General features: G+C 37.2%; 1 protein-coding gene and 2 pseudogenes across 2 annotated transcripts in view; 2 read left to right on the forward strand and 1 right to left on the reverse strand.

The window, feature by feature from the left end:
- Positions 1-3,189: 3,189 nt before the first annotated feature.
- Positions 3,190-20,805, reverse strand: part of LOC138175526 (uncharacterized) — a 35,035-nt gene continuing 17,419 nt past the window's right edge. Inside the window, exons 2-3 of one of the 2 annotated variants that reach the window (XM_069106007.1) lie at positions 4,662-4,726; positions 3,190-3,765 (exon numbers count right to left, since the gene is read on the reverse strand). In XM_069106007.1, the coding sequence (XP_068962108.1) occupies positions 4,700-4,726 (27 nt within the window). In that variant the 3' untranslated portion in view covers positions 3,190-3,765; positions 4,662-4,699. Of the gene's footprint in view, positions 3,766-4,661; positions 4,727-16,565; positions 19,323-20,805 lie in introns of those variants that run through there. The other variant, XM_069106008.1, reaches the window with a different exon arrangement.
- LOC138175524 (coiled-coil-helix-coiled-coil-helix domain-containing protein 2 pseudogene) lies at positions 7,575-8,431 on the forward strand (annotated as a pseudogene).
- On the forward strand, positions 15,814-16,382 carry LOC138175525 (deoxyuridine 5'-triphosphate nucleotidohydrolase pseudogene; annotated as a pseudogene).

The raw sequence follows: 20,805 nt of genomic DNA on the forward strand, positions 1-20,805 counted from the left end.
AGCAGGGGTAGGGAACTTGCAGCCTCGAGGCCACTTCAATCAAAAGGCTGTCCTTGAGGATCTAGAGGGTCCATGTTCCAGGGCTTTCATTTGCAAAAGCTGAGTAAATCATTTCTATAAACTATAAAAGGAAGTAGCATGGACAAGTGAAAAATTACTTGGTCTCTTTCTTTCTTGTTGAATCAAAGTCTGGAAGCTCCTCATTTTTAGTTTTTCCATTTTATTTGGGCAAATCATCTTTATCCTCTTTTTGATAAGCCACTTTTTTTGTGCATGAACATTTTCCCCCAATTTATTTTCTAAGCTACCTTTTTGGGTTCAGGTTCAACTTCTTCAGGGACCAGTTTAGCTAACCATCTTGCTGACTTCCTTTTAGGGAAAGGGTAGAAGGGATGTAACAACCATAATGGGAGGAAGAGAGCTACAACTAAAGTCTAACTCCTCTGTCTTATCACTTCTCTTCCCATAGCATTTGCTTCTAGTACCTAAGATATAATTTTTAATTAAATTACACATAATTTGGGACAAATCAGCTAATTATTGACTTCTCATATGACTTTCATTACAGAAAACGCATATGGACTAAGAACAGCTATTACTTTTTTTTAATTTTATTATAACTATAATGACTTCTTTTACTTAAAAACCGGTATATATTACAGGAGTTGTGACAGTTTGTTTTGGGCTTTTTTTTTTTGCTCTTTTTTTATTTTTGGAGGGGGGAAGGCAGGGCAATTGAGGTTAAGTGACTTGCCCAAGGTCACATGGCTAGTAAGTGTTAAGTGTCTGAGGCCAAATATGAACTCAGGTCCTCCTGACTCCAGGGCCATGCTCTATTCACTGCGTCACCTAGCCGTCTGACCAGGTTTTTTTTTTAAGTTGCATTTCTTAGTGCACAGAAAACAACAAAAATTATGAAATTACTGACTTAACATGAACTAGATACGGTGAACATTTTTTAAAATCAATAGAAAAGTACGAAATGTGAGGAAATAATTAATTTACATAAAACAGGAAAATAATATTCTAAGAATATGAAGAATTCTGGAGATTCAGGATTACTCTGTGGAGACTTAAACTCATTGTATGTACCTGGATCTATATAAGTTTATTCACTGTATCTGACTGTGACTTTGAAGTAATTTGATTGGCAGCATTTTTACTCTGCCCTCTTTCCTTCAGAATACCCCTTTTTTCCTTTGAGTTCTATGAACTTCTTTCTCCTGGTTCTCTATTTATCCAACTATTCCTTCTTGGCATTCCTTTGCTTCTTCTTCTATTCCCTGAAAGTATTCCAAGGTTCTAGGCATTAGCCCTCTTTTCTACTCTTTTATTTCTATACCGTTTCCCCCTTGATTTCACCTGCTTCAATTATCACTTTTCAATTAGCTAACAAAATATTCATTAAGTATCTAGTAAATGACAAGAATGCAGAAAGTCCCTAAAAAAGCCAAACTATACATAAGAGGTAGTTTCATATACAATCTCCTTTTATCATTCTTTGAATATTGAAATATTCATGTAGATGTTTATTAACATCCTAGGAAAAGAAAAATAAATTTGAAAAAAGTACTCAGTTTAACACAATTATTTTTTTAAATCTGAAGTTTTCACCCATTCCCCTAAGCTGTGAGGCAAAACTGTATGCAAAAAGATATATGTACAGAGAGAGAGAGAGAGAGAGAGAGAGAGAGAGCACTCTGGAATTTTATGCTTACTTTTAAACCCACCTTACAAGTAGTAATGAGAAATAGTAGCAATAATGGCACTAGAATGCTTTTTAGTCAACTTTCTTTGCTTAATCAATGGACTTAAGTCTGATACAGTCAGTAAAACACAGTTATGCCTGCAAGGTGTCTGATGTTCAAGGTTTGTCTGGCCTTTCTGTTCTTGGTACTGCTGAATGCTAGCACTTATATCAGATTTTTTTTCTTTTGACAAGGAAAGAAATAACTACCCATAGGGTCAACATGGGTCAGTCTTGTCTTAGAATTTACATTTATTTTCATCCATACTGTGAGGTTATAAGACCAAATCTATTATTTCACAAGGATGGCCTTGGGAAGTAGCGATATGACATTGGTCAAGTTATTTAAATTCTTTGAGCTTCTATTTCCTCATGTAGGATCTATTTAAATTCCCATTTGGCATTTAAAGATCTTCAAAACTTGGCCCTTTCCCACCTCCTTAATTTCTTTACATATTACTCTTCTCCAAATACTTTACAGGTCAGCCAAACTCGTTGTTCCTCCTACATACAGTTCATTTCCCATCTTCATGCCATCTCAGTGACTGCACTAGAAGCTTAGAATGCTCCCTTCTCAGAACTTTTGGAATTCTCCTTTTCTCCTACAAATCAGCTCAAGTACCACATTTCTGCAGAATATTTTTCCTGGTCCCTAGCTGTTAATATCTTCCCATGTCTCCCCAGTAGAATATAAGCTTCCTGAAGACAAGTCTGTTTCACTTTTGTCTCTGCATATCCAACCCTTAGCATAATGCCTAGGACATACTTTGTACTTAATAAATGCTTGTGGATTGATTATAAAATGAGGATATCTACCCTGAAAGGTTGTTAAAAGACTCAAATGAGATAATGTACATTGTATAATTTTTAAACCTGAAAGCACTACAAAAATGTCAGATATTACTACTACTACTACTACTAGAGCTACTTTGTATTAATTTAAGTAAAAATAAAAATCATTTTAATGTTCCAGTATATTGAGCACTGGATAGAGAAAATTATTTTTTGTTATTTTGTTAATACTAGGCAAAATTTTAAGCAATACTTTTCTTCAACAACTGAGCCCCTATGGCTTGATACCTAGTAAAGTTCATTAAACTGAAATTGTAATTAAGTAAATTTCATTAGTATTAAAATCTTCTACAACCTAGAAATCTTATTAAAATTAAACATGAAATTTTTTATACAAAGAAGCATCGGTAAGTATTAGTGTACAGGAAACAACATATGAGTTAAGAATGATTTTGGGGGCAGCTAGGTGGCACAGTGAATAGAGCAGTGGTCCTGGAGTTAGGAGGACCTGGGTTCGGATGCAGCCTCAGACACTTAACACACAAAAAAACTAGCCGTGTAACCTTGGGCAAGTCACTTAACCCCAACTGCCCTCCAAAAAGCAAAACAAACAAAAAAATATCTGACCTTTTGGGGCGGCTAGGTGGCGCAGTGAGTAGAGTGGTGGCCCTGGAGTCAGGAGGACCTGAGGTCGATTCCGACCTCAGACACTTAACACACACAAACAAAAAAACTAGCCATGTGACCTTGGGCAAGTTACTCAAAACCCAACTGCCCTCCAAAAAGCAAAAAATAATAATAATAATAAAATAAAATAAAATGCATAAAAATAAAAAAGTAGGATTATAAAAAAAAGAATGATTTTTACAGTTTTCAATAAAATTTTATTGTATTTAAAAATATAAAAAACATTTCTTACTACACAGAACAGACAACATGCTAGATCTGGCCCTCAAAGCTATAGTTTGCTGACCTTGATCTAAACAAATACTCTCGTTTTACAATGGAAGAAATTAAAGTCTGGTTTCCCTAAAATTTAGGGAGTTAGGCAATTTGCCAGTGATCAAAAAATAGCCTTACTTTTCCCAAGAATTAAAAATTTGAATGATTTAAATCAATCATACTCACCAAACAATAGTAATGTATAGTGAGATTGTGGTCCTGGTAAATTTTTTTTTCTCCATACTTTTCAGGATGGTCATCAGTTCTTCGACACAGAACACAAGCTTAGAGTGAAAGATAATTTCAAATGTTATTTTAGGACAAGAGCTATGTATCAGATGGCACATACAAGGCCAAAGAATATTAAGTAAATGATATAGGAGAGATATAAAGAGAAGAGAAATATTACCTTTGGTTGAGGTAACTGAGTAAAGTTTCATAGAAAGGATTTGACTTACTAAGCTAGTCATAAAAGGTGTACATATTTGTTGACTAATTACCAATAAATAGTACACTCTAAACCAGGGAAGAAGACAGGCAATAAAATTTAAGAAGGAAGCTTACAGCTCTACTTCATTTTCCCTTCTTATATTCCTTTCCATTCCCTGGAGGAAAATTGGGAAAACAACAGCAAATGAAACATCCCTACCATATGTCTTTAAAAAAGAACAGACAGAAAAGAAAAATATTTAGGTGATCCAATCCCATTAAATCTAATACTATACATTATAAAATACAATGTACATACAAATACAAAAGCACAGAAAAAGATCTTAAGATAGGTATCCAAAGCAAAATTCTAAATCTAATTGAATTTCATAATTACATCCTAATAGTTGCAAGCAAAATTTTGTTATGTTTATATTCCATGTTGAAACTTGTTCATTTACAGTGAGTTTCAAATAACCAGGTTTTTCAATTCAATTAGGTCATTCAAAACTATTTGAAATATCAAGATACTTCATAAAGAGAACTTACAGAACTACAATACAGAATTTTTAGAACTTAAAGGATCATGTATTCTAAATTCTTAATTTTATAATCAGGAAACTGAGATGCTGGTGAAATAAGAGTTAAACAAGAAAATTGGTTTAAAAAAAGGTTAATTTAACTTTTAAAAATGTTAACAACATGTACTTAGAGTGAAGATAAAATAAGTCACTAAATTATGTTTACTCACCAAAGTTCTGAAACTGACAAAGATTATTCTCATTCATGCTAATGTGTTCCTTTGAAATCCGAGTCCTAGGAAAAATTGTAAGCAATTGATGATCAAGGATAATACCTTACAAAAGGCAAAATTTTAAAAACTTTGAACCAATTTATTTAGTCTACTTAAGAGTTATTTATATATAGGAGTCTGAGGAATGGTTACAACTAAGAAAACCATTTAATTATTTGCAGTCACAAAAACTCAAATATTCCTTTTAGGATGGTTTAAAGATATATAATTTTAAAGCTGAAATGGATATATAGAGCATCTATTTCAACCTCATTTGATATATGGAAAAATGAGGGCCTGGTTACTTAAATAATTTACCCAAGGTCACAAAGGGAATTAGTTCTAATCTAGGTCTTCTACTTGAGCATTTCCTATTCTTTCCTAAGTCATAATAAATTTCTCCCTATCCCAAATACACACATTTTACATTGTTAATTAGATCCAATAGCATATTCAGAAAATAACAAGCAAATTTGTACTGGCTTTTGGTAAACTGAGGTTTGGATTTGCATTCCACATGTGTCATTTTTGCTTAATTTTTGCAAGATTCTAGAAAGATGGTAGTTAGAGGTTTTCTCAGTTGTACCCTCCCTACCCACTATACAGATACAACTACCTCATTCTGACTCATTTCCAATTGTCAGAGTCAGTAAGCTTAGCCCAAATTTCCTTTTTCTCTTATAATCAGCATTTAAATAAGCACCTCATCAATACTTGATCAATAAACAGTCATTTATTAAGCATCTAGAAGGTCCCCCCCCCCCCCCATCTAACAAGGTCCTGGTTACAATATTTGTTTGTTTGGGGTTTTTTTTTTGGAGGGGGGAGGGCAGGGCAATTGGGGTTAAGTGACTTGCCCAAGGTCACACAGCTACTTAAGTGTCTGAGTCACATTTGAACTCAGGTCCTCCTGACTCCAGGGCTGGTGCTCTATTCACTGCGCCACCTAGCTGCCCCATGGTTACAGTATTTGATCCATTTTCCCAATATATGGTCAGATTGATATGGGGTCTGCAATCTTCTCTATTCTGTATTTCTTTAATCTGAGCTAGGGCAGAGGCTTCCTTCATTTATGGGAACCCTGATAAGTTCAAGCACAGAACTCCTATTACCATCACAAGACTAGGAGAGGCTGAAATATCACCCAGACAAGTCAAACTAATGATGAAAATTGTACCTAAGAAAGAATATACTGTAGTTATTGTACCCATTCCTGAATATATCATTGGAATAAATATATTGAGAGGTATGAATGACTCTGAATTTACCTGAAGGATGCTGTGGCTCTCAGTGTTATTATGGCTTCTTAATTTCTTTGGTACTATGATGGAATTGGCTTACTGGTTTTGGGATTCAGTTTTCTGATGTCTAAACAAATGCTTCAGTTCAGCTCTCTATATAGAGAGTTTGATATATTTTGTGATGGAATGTCATGCAATATTCATAGTCACGGTCTTTATCGTTATCGTGGGTCCTGTAAATATTGCATTGGCACTACATTTGGCGATGAGGATGGGATTGCGAAATATCATACCTCTAGTTGGAGGCAGAAGGGATTTAGAAGAAGAAATGGCTATCCCAGGATGGGAGGATTTGCCTTATGCTTCCCAAGCAAGGGAGTGGTCTAAAAGTATAGGGCTTTGTGAAAACTGGGAACAGAGGCTACAGCAGGGAAAACCTAGAGATTTAGAAACATGCTTGCAAAGAATACCAACAAAACCTGTGAGAGAGCTAGAGGCAGTGAAGGGGCTGGGTTTTACTAACAGGCTGCCATATTGTGTGTAAAAGCAGAGACAAGTTGTTACAAGAGTTGGCTAAGTGCCAGCATCTGAGTCCTCCTGAATGTTCGGCATATTTTGTGATCCAACGTCATGCGATATTTATAGTAACAGTCTTTATAGTGATGGTGGGCACTGAAAATATTGCATTGGTGCTACAAAGATTGAGAATACAAATTAAAAATGTAACAGTCCCTGCCCTCAAAGAGCTTACACTCTACTGAAGGAAGACAACATGTGCGCACGCGCACACACACACACACACACACACACACACACACACACACACACACACTAATTCCTCTCCAGGTTGTGGACCTATAGACTTCCTCTACCATGCCTAGAAACTTCTTCATCCTAGAAGCTCACTTCAGAATTGAAATTCACACATAGGAAATACCTCTCTGCCCCTGTGTCTCACAAAGCCTTCATATACGGGAGGCATCTAGGTCAGTTACATCTCATTCCTCTTTAGGTTACATTACAGACTTTTTCTACCATGCCTCTTTATAGCATGGCTACCGTCCTGCTGCCTGCCTACCTCTGTCAATGTTGACCAGCCTTTTTTAGCTTTAAACTAGCAGGTCACTGAAATAGGCCAAGGGCAAGGTAAAGAAAGTCTGCACCAGAGTGGCTGCAGTGTCAGAGGAGAGAAGGGAGATTATACTAGCAATGTTACAATGGTATAATCCATAAAATTTGCCCACTGATTGGATATGGGGAGAAGAGAGTGAGGTCTTGAAGATAACAAAATAATAAGCTAAATTTTGAACATGATGAGTTTAAGATCTCTACAGAATATCCAGTTCAAGATGTCTGTTTTTTTTTTTTTTAAGTTTGGCATTAAAAACAAAACAAATTTAAAAAAAGGGTGAAAAGTTGAGGATGACTTCAAGGTTCAAACATTAGAGACTAAAAGAATGGTGTTACCTTTGACATATTTGCAAAGTCAAAAAGAGGAGTATTTGAGGAGAAAGAGTAAGTTATTTTCTGGAAAAATTAGCTCATTAATTTATACATGGAAGGAGATTTAGCTTCCATTTAGTCCAACCCCTTCGTTTTATAAACGAAAACCCTCAGGCCAAAAGAGGTTATGACTTAACTAAGATCACAAAGATAGGAAATAGGACTTCTCCCCAGGACGTCTACTGCTTGGAGTGGAGTATGCTGCGCGGAAGCAGGAGCCAGACCTCCCGGGTGGCCCCTCCGGCCAGTCGGGCACCCCCAATAAGAGCTGCACCACCACCAGCAGCTCATCCTCCAGCAGCAGTACCACCATCTGCAGTTGCCCCTCCTGCTGCTGCTCCTAAGCAGCTGGGTTTAATGGCCCAAATGGCTACCACCGCAGCCGGAGTGGCAGTGGGTTCAGCTGTCGGCCACACCATTGGTCATGCCATTACAAGTGGCTTTGTTGGTGGGAGCAGTGCTGAGCCTGCAAGGCCTGATATCACCTACCAGGAACCTCAGGGAGCACAGCCAGCCTACCTGCAGCAGCAGCAGCAGCAATTTGGTCCCTGCCACTACGAGATGAAGCAGTTCTTAGAGTGTGCCCAGAACCAGGGTGACCTCAAACTGTGTGAGGGCTTTAGCAAGGTGCTGAAGCAGTGCAGGTTTGCAAATGGATTAGCCTAATTGAGACCTTCAAAAGGAAGAAATGGAAAAATCAACTCTGAAGACCAATCTAATTTAGCATAATGCATAATTAGTAGTGAAATGATAAAGAAAACAGACCACCAGTACTTTGGTTTTTTTGTCTATTTGTCACTAATATCTTTATTTCAGAACAACCTTTGAGGAGGGGAAAGCTGTTCCCCACTGTGGAGATAACATGAGATAATATAAAATGTTGAGATGAGGCAGATGCTTGTGTGGTCTCTCATCAAAATGAATGCTTGTGATGTAAACTCTTAAAATAAAGTTTATTTCCTCCTGGAAAAAAAAAAAAACAAAGATAGGAAATAGGAAAATGAATTTGAACCCAGGAAAGATTTTTATGAATTGATGAAGTGAATTAAGGAATAACAGGAGAACAATTTATAAAATGACAACAATATAGAGAAAAAGAACTTTGAAAGACTTTCAAACTCTGATCAATGCAATGGCAGAAATGAAGATGAAGCATACTATCCACCAGAAGGGTGATGGTCTAAACACCAGAATGAGATACAATGCAACATGGCAATCTTTTTGTACCTCTCTAATCGATTCTCTCTCAATTCACCAAAGAGGTACTCTAAACCTTCTCATTCTTCCTCAAGCCTCCTTGGGGAGGAGGCATGGTCCCCTATAGAAGGCAGGTCTTGAGTTGAATCTCAAAGGAAGCCATGGAAACCAACAGAAGTGAGGGAGAACATTTCCAGGCAAAGGCAAGAATGAAAAGGTACAGAATCATGCGATAAGTAAAAGCAAGAAGGTGGGTTTCGTTGGATTGTCAAGTAGACAGGAGAGTAAAGTATAAGAAAACTGGGAAAGTAGAAAGTGAAATGGAGTGTTTATATTTAATCCTGGAGGGAATAGGGAACCACTGGAGTTATTGAATATAGATGTAACATGGTCAGATAGGAACTTTAGGAAAATCACTTTGGCACCTGAGTGAAAATGGATTCTAGCAGAGAAAGACTTAAGGCAGGGAGACAAACTATAAGGCTATTTCAATAACCCAGATGTGAGGTGATAAGGGGATATTCCAGAATAGTGGCTATGGTGAATGAAAAGAAGGGAACATATATGAAATGTTCTGTTACCATGGAAATAAGACTTGGCAACAGACCGGATATGTCAAATGATTACAAGAAAGGAAATGAAGATGACACTGGGATTGGGAGCCTGGTAACTGGGAGGATTGCCCAGCTCTGTGCAATAACAGGGAAGATTTAGGGAAGAAAAGGACAAGTTCTATTTCAGACATGAATTTGAAGTGTTTATAGGAGATCTTGTTTGAGATGTTCAAAAAGCTTTTGGTGCTACAAGACCAGAGTTCAGAAGAGGTTAGGGATGGATATAAAGCCTTAAGAATCATCTGCAGAGAGAAGATAATTGAACCTGTGGAAGCTGGTAGGATCACCAAGAGAGAAAAGGGCACAGGACAGAGCCTTGGGGATTAATCAAGGTTAATGGGAATGACCTGGATTAAAATCCAGCAAAGGAAACTAAGAAGAAGTCCAACAGGAGAACTGAGAGAACAGTGTCAAGTTGAAACAACACCATTAGATCTGGCAGTTAAGAGGTCAATGGTGACTTTGAAGAGATTAGTTTCAATCCAATGAAGAGATCAAAAGCTATATTACACAGAGTTAAGAATTGAGGGAGAAGAGAGAAAATAAAAGCTTCAGTTGTAGGCAGCTTTCTCAAAGAGGCCAACAGAGATGGGGAGGGAAGAAAAAGAACAATAGCTTGCAGCAGGTACTAGAAATCAAATGAGGGTTTTTAAGAATGAAGGAGACATGAGCCTGTTTATAGGAAGCAAGAAAGGAGCTAGTAGATAGGGAGTGATAAAAGATTGGGAACAATAGAGATGAGAGAGAGAAAGGGAAATTTTCTGGAGAAGAGAGGAAAGGATGGGATCAGGGTTGCTTCTAGATAATTGCTTTGCAAGAAAGGTCAGACAGTTCTTCATGAGAGATATGAGGCAAAAGAGGAGATGAAGAAGATATTTAGGTGATATGAGATATGGAGGAGAAAAAGAGGGAACTCTTTTCAAATAGCCTCCATTTTTTTTTTGTGAAGTATGAAGTGAGGTTATCAACTGAGATGGAAGGGATGGAAAGAGGGAGTGTAATAGGAAACTTGAGGATAGGAAAAAACTTAGAACAAATTATTATGAATACAAATCCACAAAAACAAAATACAATCTATAAAAAGTAAAAAAACTCAATAATGTTAAAAGAAAATGTGATCTCCATACAAACAAAAAACCATATTGATCCTAAATAACTTAAGGATCACAGGTCTCCCAGAAGAACATGGCAAGTTGGGGCGGCCAGGTAGCACAGCGAGTAAGAGTACCCGCTCCAGTGTTGGGACAACCTGGATATCGAATCCCGGGCTCAGACATTTAGCACCTACCCAGAAACACCTGGCTGTGTAACCTTGAGCAAGTTACTTAACCCCAATTGCTTAGGGGCGGCCAGGTAGCTCAGCGAGTAAGAGCACCGGCTCCAGTGTCGGGATGACCTGGATCAAATCTGAGCTCTGATACTCAGCACCACACCCAGAAATAACTGGCTGTGTAACCTTGAGCAAGTTACTTAACCCCAATTGCTTTAAAAAAAAAAACATGGCAAGTCAAAAACTTTAACACCATTATGCAAGAAATAATTACAAGGGAAAAACAACCCTCTGAACACAGAAAACAAAGTACCAATGGAAAGAATCCACAGATCACCTCCAAGAAAAAAAACCCTAACAACAACTAGCCATCACCACCACCACCGCCAACAAAAAAAACAAGCAGCAAACTTCAAGACATATAGTGGTTAAATTTAGTAATTCCAAAGACAAAAACCTCCTCATGTAGGAGGAGGGACTTCAAATTAAGGCAAATTGAATAATATGACACTATTCCTCTCCCAACAATAAATTGCAGGAGGGAGTGGAATAATATCCCAAAGAGCAAAGGTGCTCAAGAGGCAACTCAAAGGTCTGCAAATCTGAGTCAAATAATCAATGAAAAAATATGGCCTTCAACAAGGCATTTGAAATGTTAGAAAAAAAAGAAGAGCAAATCATTTGCTTTGCAAAACCCCATACAAAAGAAACACAATAAAGATAAATACAGAAACCAAGGAAAGCCCAAGTAAAGAAATAAATTACCCCAAGAGAAAAAATGAAACCCCTCCCCCAGTCCCAACAATCCAGAAACAGGAAGACTTCTCTGAGGTTAACAACACTACAATAACAGTAAAAGGTGGTGTAGGAGGAGGAGATGGAGCATTAGATTTCTTTATAAAAGTCCACAAGGAGAAAACCAGAATTTAAACAGGTAGGATGGAAGAATGGATGTGAAATATTGTGGATTATGCGTCAAAACACAGCAGAAGGGGACAATACACAAAAAAAGGAGTGTGGTGGAAATAAAGGGAATTAGGTGAAATATCTTAGTCAAAGGTAAATGGTAATCTCTCTAACACTTGAAGGAATTGACACTTTGAGGCACAACAGAAAAAAAAGGGGGGGAGAACGCAAGATCTATAAAACAACAACACAGATGCTATTTGGAAGAAAACTCAAAATAGGTACCTTAGAAGTACCATGTTGAATACAGAGACTAAAGAAATAAATGTAAGGACCATGAATCAAAGAATAAAAATCTAGAATAGAAAAGGAAGAAAATTAACTAAAGGGGAAATAATGCTTTTTAGGAAAAGGCATAGAAGACAAAATTTTAAAAAACAAAAAAAAGTTGAAGATGAATATTTTGCTTAACTGAAAAACAAAAAAAGAGTGGAAGAAATAGATTACTAGCTAGAAGAAAGAAAGAAAAAGAAGTAAAACTACAAAATTATGGAAAGAAATGACAAACAGAAAGAGGAGAGAGAAAAAAAAGCTTGGGGGAGCAGGGAAGAGAGTGTGGAATAGAGCTGCCTTGAAATAGATTAAGCAAAAATAAATGGAAACAAAATATTTTCTTTACAGGGGAAAAGGTATAACAACAAAAATTTAATTCAGAAAAAAAAATGGAGGAAAATATAATTTGCATAACTAAATTTGAATGTATTAAAGAATATAATAAAGTGAAAGTGACAGATTAGAAAGAATATAAAATTTCACAATCTGTTGCTCACAAGAAATATACACCAAAAACAAGGACATACACAAATAAAAATGAGGAACTAGAACAAAATTTACTAAGTATTAGTAGGTAAGTAGAAGTTTCATTCATGCCATCATATTTAAAAAATTACAATATAAAAAAGAAATAATCAAGGAACTTATATTATGCTGAAAGGAAATGTAGAAAATAAACCAATATTAATATTGAATTTATATGCTCCAGATGCTTTAGCACCTAAATTTATAAAGGAAAAATTAAATTAAAAGAAGACATAGACAGTAACACAATAATAGTAGGAGACTTTAATGTCCTCCCAATGTTTATCTGACAAAAATAAACAAAAAGGAAATACATTATTGTAAAAAGTGGTGGAGAAACTAGACTTATGGTGTCTTTTAAAGGGGACTGCTAAAGAATGTATGTATTTCTTAACCACATGTGGAAATTTTACAAAAATTTACCATACCAGGACACAGTGATAAAAACAAATAAATATAAAATGGCAGAAATACTAAACATATCCTCTACAAAACAATACACAATAAGAAAAGTGATCAGTTTAGGGAGCATAAACAAAAGACATAGACCCAAATGGATCTAGCAATAAAATGCAAAACAATGAGTAGATAAACAACAAATCATAGAAAGAATAATTATGCAAAAGAAAGTTATATTGATGAAATAATATACCAGAATTTCTGGGATACTAAAATATTTCATAGGAGAAAAATTACAACCCGAAAAACATATCAACAAAATGGAAATGGAGAGGATTAATGGCCTGAATAGTCATTTTTTAAAACTAGAAAGCCAACAATAAAATCCAAAACAAGCATACCAAAAAAGAGATAATAAGAAATAGAGAAATGTTAAACAGAACTAAAAACTGATTATGCTAAACACACACACAGAGAGTATAGGACAGAAGGACCTTTCTGCACATCATAAAGTATCTTAAATCAAAAGCAAGTAACATATGCAATGGGGATATAATAGAATCTTTCCCAGCAAATGTGGAAATAAAGTAAGAATGCCCACTCTTGGGGCGGCCAGGTGGCACAGCGAGTAAGAGCACCGGCTTCAGTGTCAGAACGACTTGTAGATCGTTATATTTAAAGTAAACAACTATCTGCACCAACAAAGACAATGCAGGTAAGGGAGGAGAATTCTGAGGTAAGGATTCAGCATCCAATATATATAGACAAGTCAAAAGAATGTTGCAAACTAGTGCATGGTTGTTGGGAGTTGCACAACCAATTTAGAAAGCAAACTGGAATTATGCAAATAAAGTGGCTAAAATGGCTAAATATTTGACCTAGATATTCCACTACTAGGCATATTACCCTAATGAGTACCTGATAAGAAAGTCCCAACATATCTTGGAAAACAAGGAATAGTTTACCTGTCAGACTTGTGGAGAGGGAAAGACTTTATGACTAAACAAGAATTAGAGAACATTATAAAATGTAAAATGGATAATTTTGACTACATGAAATTGAAAGGCTTCTGTACAAACAAAGCCAATGTAACCAAGATTAAGAGGGAGGTGGGAAATTGGGAAAGAATCTTTACAACCTATGTCTCTGACAAAGGACTCATTTCTAAAATATACAGAGAACTGAGTTAAATTTATAAAAATACAAGTCATTCCCCAATTGATAAATGGTCAAAGGATATGAACAGGCAATTTTCAGAGAAAGAAATTAAAGATATCTATAAGCACATGAAGAAATGCTCTAAATCACTATTGATTAGAGAAAAGCAAATCAAAACAACTCTGAGGCACATGACAAAACAGGAAAATGCCAAATGCTGGAGAGGATGTGGGCAAATTGGAACACTAATGCATTGCTGGTGGAGTTGTGAACTGATCCAGCCTTTCTAGAGAGCAATCTGGAATTATGCCCAAAGGGCTATACTTTCATATCCTTTGACCCAGCAATACCACTCCTAGGGTTATATTCCAAAGAGATCGTAGAAGTGGGAGGAAGACCCATATGTACAAAAATGTTTATAGCAGCTCTTTTTGTGGTGGCAAAGAATTGGAAATTAAGGGGGTGCCCATCAATTGGGGAATGGCTGAACAAGTTGTGGTATATGCATGTTATGGAATACTACTGTGCTATAAGAAACGAGGAGCAGATGGACTTCATATTTACCTGGAAAGGCTTATATGAACTGATGCTGAGTGAGAAGAGTAGAACCAGGAGAAATTTGTACACAATTACAGACACAACGTATGTGTGATGACCAGATTGGATAGACTGGACTCTTCTCAGCAATGCAGTGATATAAGTCAATCCCAAATGGAGATTTGGGAGAGAAATGTGTGCATCCAGAGAAAGAACTAGAAAGAACTGAGTTTATATCCAGATGGAAGCAAAATACCTGATCTTTTTCCTTTTCTTGTTTGGTTTTATGTCCTCTTTACCATTTTTCATTCCATCTGATACAATCCGTCTTTGTAACCTGACTAATGTATAATGTGAAAGTATTTACAGATCCTATACTTGACTATATATGCCGCCATGAGGGGGAGGGGGACAAAATGTGAAACTCAAGGAATTGTGCAATTGAATCCTGTAAACTAAAAGTAAACAAACAAATTAATTTTTAAAAATTAAATTAAAAAATAAAATAAAAATGATTTGAGTTTGACCCTGAAAAAAAAAAGTCCCAATATAATAACTACCATTTATAAAGGCTGTCTTCAAAGTGCTTTATGTAAATTATTTCATTTAATTTTCACAAGAACTTTGTGGGGTGGTTAATATTATATGTAATATATTATATAATTATATTATATAATTGTATTATTATATAATATAAACTATGATTATATTCATTTTACAGATGAAAAAATTGAGGCTAAGAGAAGTTAAGTGACTTGCCCAGCATCATATATCTCAGTGTCAGAGGCTGAATTTAAACTCAAATCTTCCTGACACCAAGTATCATTCTATCCACTGAGCTACCCATACCAAAATATCTATAACACTTTTTGTAATAGTAAAGATTTGAAAACAAAGTGACTAAACCAACTCGAGTACATGAATGTAATGGTTGATTATTATGCTATAAGAAGTGACAAATATATCACAAATACAAAGAAACATGGAATGATTTATACTATCTGATGTGAAATGAAATAAGCAGAGCCAAGAAAATGTTACACACAGAGATTAAAAATGTAAATGAAAAGAACCACAAAACATTAAAAATTGAGTGTTGCAAGAAACTACAGGGAACAAGCATGGTCACAAAGAGCTACATGAAGACATTCCCACTGCACTCCTTTTCAGAGGTGGGACATACACAAGTGTGGAATGCTATATATTTCTTACTTCTTACATGTACTGATTGGTTGTACTGACTTTTTCTCCCTTTTCTTTCCTTTTTTTTGTTCTTTAAATAATGTTATTTGCTACAATATATGGCTCTCAGGGCACGGAGGGAGAGGGATATAATGAGAAATTCTGGTACTGTAACAACAAAAAAGATATCAATAAAATTTTATTTTAAAAATTAATCTTGGCCTTGCAGCGTGCATCTCTCTTGTTCTCTCTCTGCATTCATGCCCTGCTCCGAAGCTACCCCCAGCAAGTGGGTTCGGCTTGCACAGCACGAGGAGGGGAGCCCTATTTGCCTCCACTTCGCCCAGCTCTCAGAGCATGCCACGCCAACGGGTCAGCGCAGGCTGCGGGCTATGACCTGTACAGCGCCTATGATTATACAATACCAGCCATGGAGAAAGCCATTGTGAAAACAGATATTCACATCTCTCTTCCTCCTGGATGCTATGGTAGAGTTGCTCCACGTTCTGGCTTGGCTGCAAAACATTTTATAGATGTGGGAGCTGGGGTCATAGATGAAGATTACAGAGGAAATGTTGGTGTTGTGCTATTTAACTTTGGCAAAGAAACATCTGAAGTGAAAAAAGGTGACCGAATTGCGCAGTTGATTTGTGAACGGGTTTTTTATCCAGAACTTGAAGAAGTCCAAGGCCTAGATGACACTGAACGTGGAGCCGGGGGTTTTGGTTCAACTGGTCAGAACTAAAAATATATAAAGAGTAGCTATAGCAGCTTTTCCCTTAAAACAGTTAATAAAAGAATTTCCACTTAAAAATTAATCTTAAAGAATTGGGAAGTCAAAGAACAAATCATGGAAAAATAGGTAATTTCATTAAAGACACTGACAATGATGAAGATATGTGTGCGTGTAATTTTTGGAAGTAGCCAAAATGGTCCCTTAGGGGAAATTTTCTACCTCTAAACACTTTTATCAACAAAGGAATTAACAGACCAATGAATTGGACATGCAACTTTATTTATTTATTTATTTTTTAAGCAATTGGGGTTAAGTAACTTGCTCAAGGTTACATGGCCAGGTGTTTCTGGGTGGGTGCTAAGTGTCTGAGCCCGGGATTCAATCTCAAGGTTGTCCTGACATTGGAGCCAGTGCTCTTACTTGCTGTGCTACCTGGCCGCCCCCAGCATGCAACTTTAAAAACCTAGAAAAACAACATAAAAAAAAAATCAAAATTGCTTAGAAGTAGCTAGTAAAGCAGATAGGGCACTGAACTTGGGAATCAGAAGATCTGACTGAGAAGATCCCCAGGCTCGCTTACTAGCTGTATGACCTTGGTCAACTCATTTAACCCCTGTGTGCCTTTTAGTCTCACCTCTAAAGTGGAAATAATAATAGTACCTGAAGTGAGAAAAAAACAATATATTACTTGTAATGCACTTCGCAAAATTTAAAGCACTAAATACTGACAAAAAAATTTCTGAAAACCTTTTAAAGCAAAAACAATTCTACTGAATTAACAAGAAAACAATTTTTAAAAAATTAAAAAATACATAATTATTGATCAAAAAGGAGAAAAACCAAATTATCAGTATCACAAATGAAAAAAGTGAATTCACAACAAATAAACAGAAAATAATGAAAATTATTAGAAACAAAATTATTTTGTTTGGGATGAAGTCAAGATGGCAGAGTAAAAGCAGGAATTTGCTTGAGTTCTCCCTCCAACCACCTTCAAGACCTGTCAAAAATTACTCTAAATAAATTTTAGAGCTACAGAACCCACAGAGTCACAGAGAGAAACAAATCTTCCACAGAAGGCAGCCTGGCAGGCTGACAGGAAGGGTCTATTGCACCAGGCAAGGAGCAGAGCACAGTCCCATGTGAGTCACGCCAGCCCTAACCCATGGCCCAGACTGTCTGGAGCAGACTTCAGGAGGGTGAATCACTGGCAGCTATGGCGGTTTCCAGACTTCTCAACCAATAAACAGCAAAGAGAAAGTAAAAGGTCTGTGGGGAACTCTCTTGATCCTGGGTGAGAAAAGAGCGTGGTCAGCATAAAGCCAAGCATGAGCAGCAGCTTTTCAGAGGACTGCTGCTGTGAACAGCTTTCAAGGTTCTGATTACATGGTATAGCAAACTCTATTTATTCAATAACAAATCAGAGCAAAACATTCACAGAAAATCAAGGTACAGCATTCACAATGTTACAACTTATCACAGAAAATCAAAATACAGCACTCACCATGTCACAACTCAACAACTTATCACTAAAATGGCCATAATAGTTTTCACCAAAGTGGTCACATTGTTTTCAACAAAGTACAATCATTTAGTAACTCAATCATTCAATCATCCTTAAGCCTTAAGGGACACAAAGTAAAAAAGTCAAAGCCCTCCACCCATGGACTACAATTAAATTACAATTTCATCAGTCACTACTCAGTACCCTCTTAAGGGGAAGTGGAAAGTACAAAAACCATCCACCCTTAGGTCACAAGTAAATCACAATTTCATCAAGTCACTACTCATTACCCTATTACATCAGTCACTACTCAGTACACATGGAGAAGTCTTTTCATCTTGACTCAGGGCAGGCTTTCAGCTTCCATGGTTCCTCTTCCATGGTCGCAGCTCCCGCCCAAATCTAACCAACTGCCACCTGAGTTCAAAGTCAGCCAGCTCCCAGCTCCTTGTCTACCCCTCTGGCAGTTCCTGCTTCACACTGTAGCTCAGTAGCCAGTCCATCTCAAATCCTTCACAGTGTCTGTTCCTGGGAAGACAAGGTTTAACAAAGCCACAAGAACATTCACACACATTAACAAAGCCACAACAACATTTGTACAAAATACTGGTACCACAGTCATGCTTCCTCAGTCTTCGGCAGCTCCAGCTGGCCCTTGGAAGTCTTGCCACCACAAGTCCAAGTTCTGTGTCAGTTATCAGTTCTCAATTCTCAGTTCAGTCTTCAGTAGCAGCAGCCCAGTCTCTAGATGCTCACTGACAGAAATCTCTCTCTCTCTCTCTGTCTGTCTGTCTCTTTCTCTCTCTCTGTTTCTCTGTCTGTCTGTCTCTCTCTCTCTGTTTCTGTCTCTCCCTCTCCCCAGCAGCACCTGCCCTGCCTTCACGAGGCTTACCCCAGGAAATTCTGTCTGTCCACCTTGGGTTCTTCCTTATACATGGTGTAGCTCCTCCCTGTTCTGCCCCTTTCTGTTACATCAGCAACTTCCTCCCAAGGTGTTAACTACTTCTGTGTTCATTATATAGCTTAAACAAGGTGTTAACTTGAAACAAAGTGCTAAATACCTGCTTACTTGCCAATACAAAGGGAAATGGAAGATCTTCAGATTCCATTAACATTACAGTAATGACCCTCCACCCTCCCGGGGGTGGAGGTGGTGGCAGCAGCAGCAGTGGCCAGGCAGCTACTTCCTGAGCTCCAGGCCTACAGATTGTGAGGGTACCAAGTGGCCGACAAGAGGGCATTTGGAGGAATCTCTCTGCTGGAGCTGAGGCCCTGCTTGGATCTGGGTCACAGTCTTGGGTGGTGGTCCTGGGGTGAGGAGCAATGGCGTGGCAGAGTTTGTTGAGGCTTTGGAGAAGGAGTCTTCCTTACAGTTCTGAGGCAGGTGCCTAGAATAAGGCACAACAGCTTTCTGACAAGAGCTGTGCAAAATCCCAGAAATTTTGGGACACATCACTATGCACTCTGGAAGCAGAGCTCTACTGGGGGAAAGACTTTAAAAGTCAAGTAATTGGCTGGCAAGAGAAGCAAACAGAGGAAGTGAAATTAGATTATTGAATTGTTTTTTGGTGACAAAGATGATCAAAACATAGAACCAGAAGAAGACAACAAAATCAAAACTATTACATCAAAAAACTCCAAGAAAAATATGAATTGGTCGCAGGCCATGAAGGAGCTCAAGAAGGATTTTGAAAGTCAAGTAAGAGAAGAGCTGCTAGGTGGCACAGTGAATAGAGCACCATCCCTGGAGTCAGGAGGACCGGAGTTCAAATCCAGCCTCAGACACTTAACCAAAAAACTAGCCATGTGACCTTGGGCAAGTCACTTAACCCCAACTGCCCTCCAAAAAGCAAAAAAAAAAAAAATCAAGTAAGAGAAGTAGAGGAAAAATTGGGAAGAGAAATGAGAATGATGGAAGAAAATCATTAAAAGTGAGTCAACAAGGGGCGGCCAGGTGGCTCAGCGAGTAAGACCACCGGCTCCAGTGTTGGGATGACCTGGAGATCAAATTCCGTGCTCAGACACTCAGCACCACACCCAGAAATAACTGGCCATGTAACCTTGAACAAGTTACTTAACCCCGATTGCTTAAAAAAAAAAAAGTGAGTCAACAGCCTGCTAAAGGAGACTCAAAAAATACTGAAGAAAATAACACCTTAAAAAATAGACTAACTCAAATGGCAAAAGAGGCCCAAAAAGCCAATGAGGATAATAATGCCTTAAAAAGCAGAATTGGTCAGATGGAAAAGGAATTTCAAAAACTCACTGAAGAAAATAATTCCTTCAAAATTAGACTGGAGCAAATGGAAGCTAATGCCCTTATGAGAAATCAAGATAGTATAAAACAGAGCCAAACAAATGAAAAAATAGAAGGCAATGTGAAATATCTCATTGGAAAAACCACTGACCTGGAAAATAGATCCAGGAGAGATGATTTTAAAATTACTGGATTACCTGAAAGACATGATAAAAAAAAGAGTCTAGACATCATCTTTCAAGAAATTCTCAGGGAAAATTGCCCTGATATTCTAGAGCCAGAGGGCAAAATAGAAACTGGAAGAATCCATTGATTGTCTCTTGACAAAGATCCCCAAAAGAAAACTTCTAGAAATATTATAGCCAAATTCCAGAGTTTCCAGGTCAAGGAGAAAATATTACAAGCAGTCAGGAAGAAACAATTTGAGTATTGTGGAAACACAATCAGGATAACACAAAATCTAGCAGCTTCTACATCAAAGAATCAAAGGGTTTGGAATATGATACTCCGGAGGTCAAAGAGCTAGGATTAAAACCAAGAATCACCTACCCAGCAAAACTGAATATAATACTTCAGGGAAAAATATGGATTTTCAATGAAATAGAGGACTTTCAAGCATTCTTGATAAAAACACCACAGCTCAACAGAAAATTTGACTTTCAAATACAAGAAGCAGAGAAGTATGAAAAGGTAAAACAGGAAAGAGAAATCATAAGGGACTTGTTAAAAGTTGAACTATT

Source organism: Petaurus breviceps, unplaced genomic scaffold (genome assembly GCF_028583685.1).
Source record: "Petaurus breviceps papuanus isolate PSGF00001 unplaced genomic scaffold, PetGlider_PUasm1.0 77, whole genome shotgun sequence".
Classification (NCBI taxonomy): domain Eukaryota; kingdom Metazoa; phylum Chordata; class Mammalia; order Diprotodontia; family Petauridae; genus Petaurus; species Petaurus breviceps.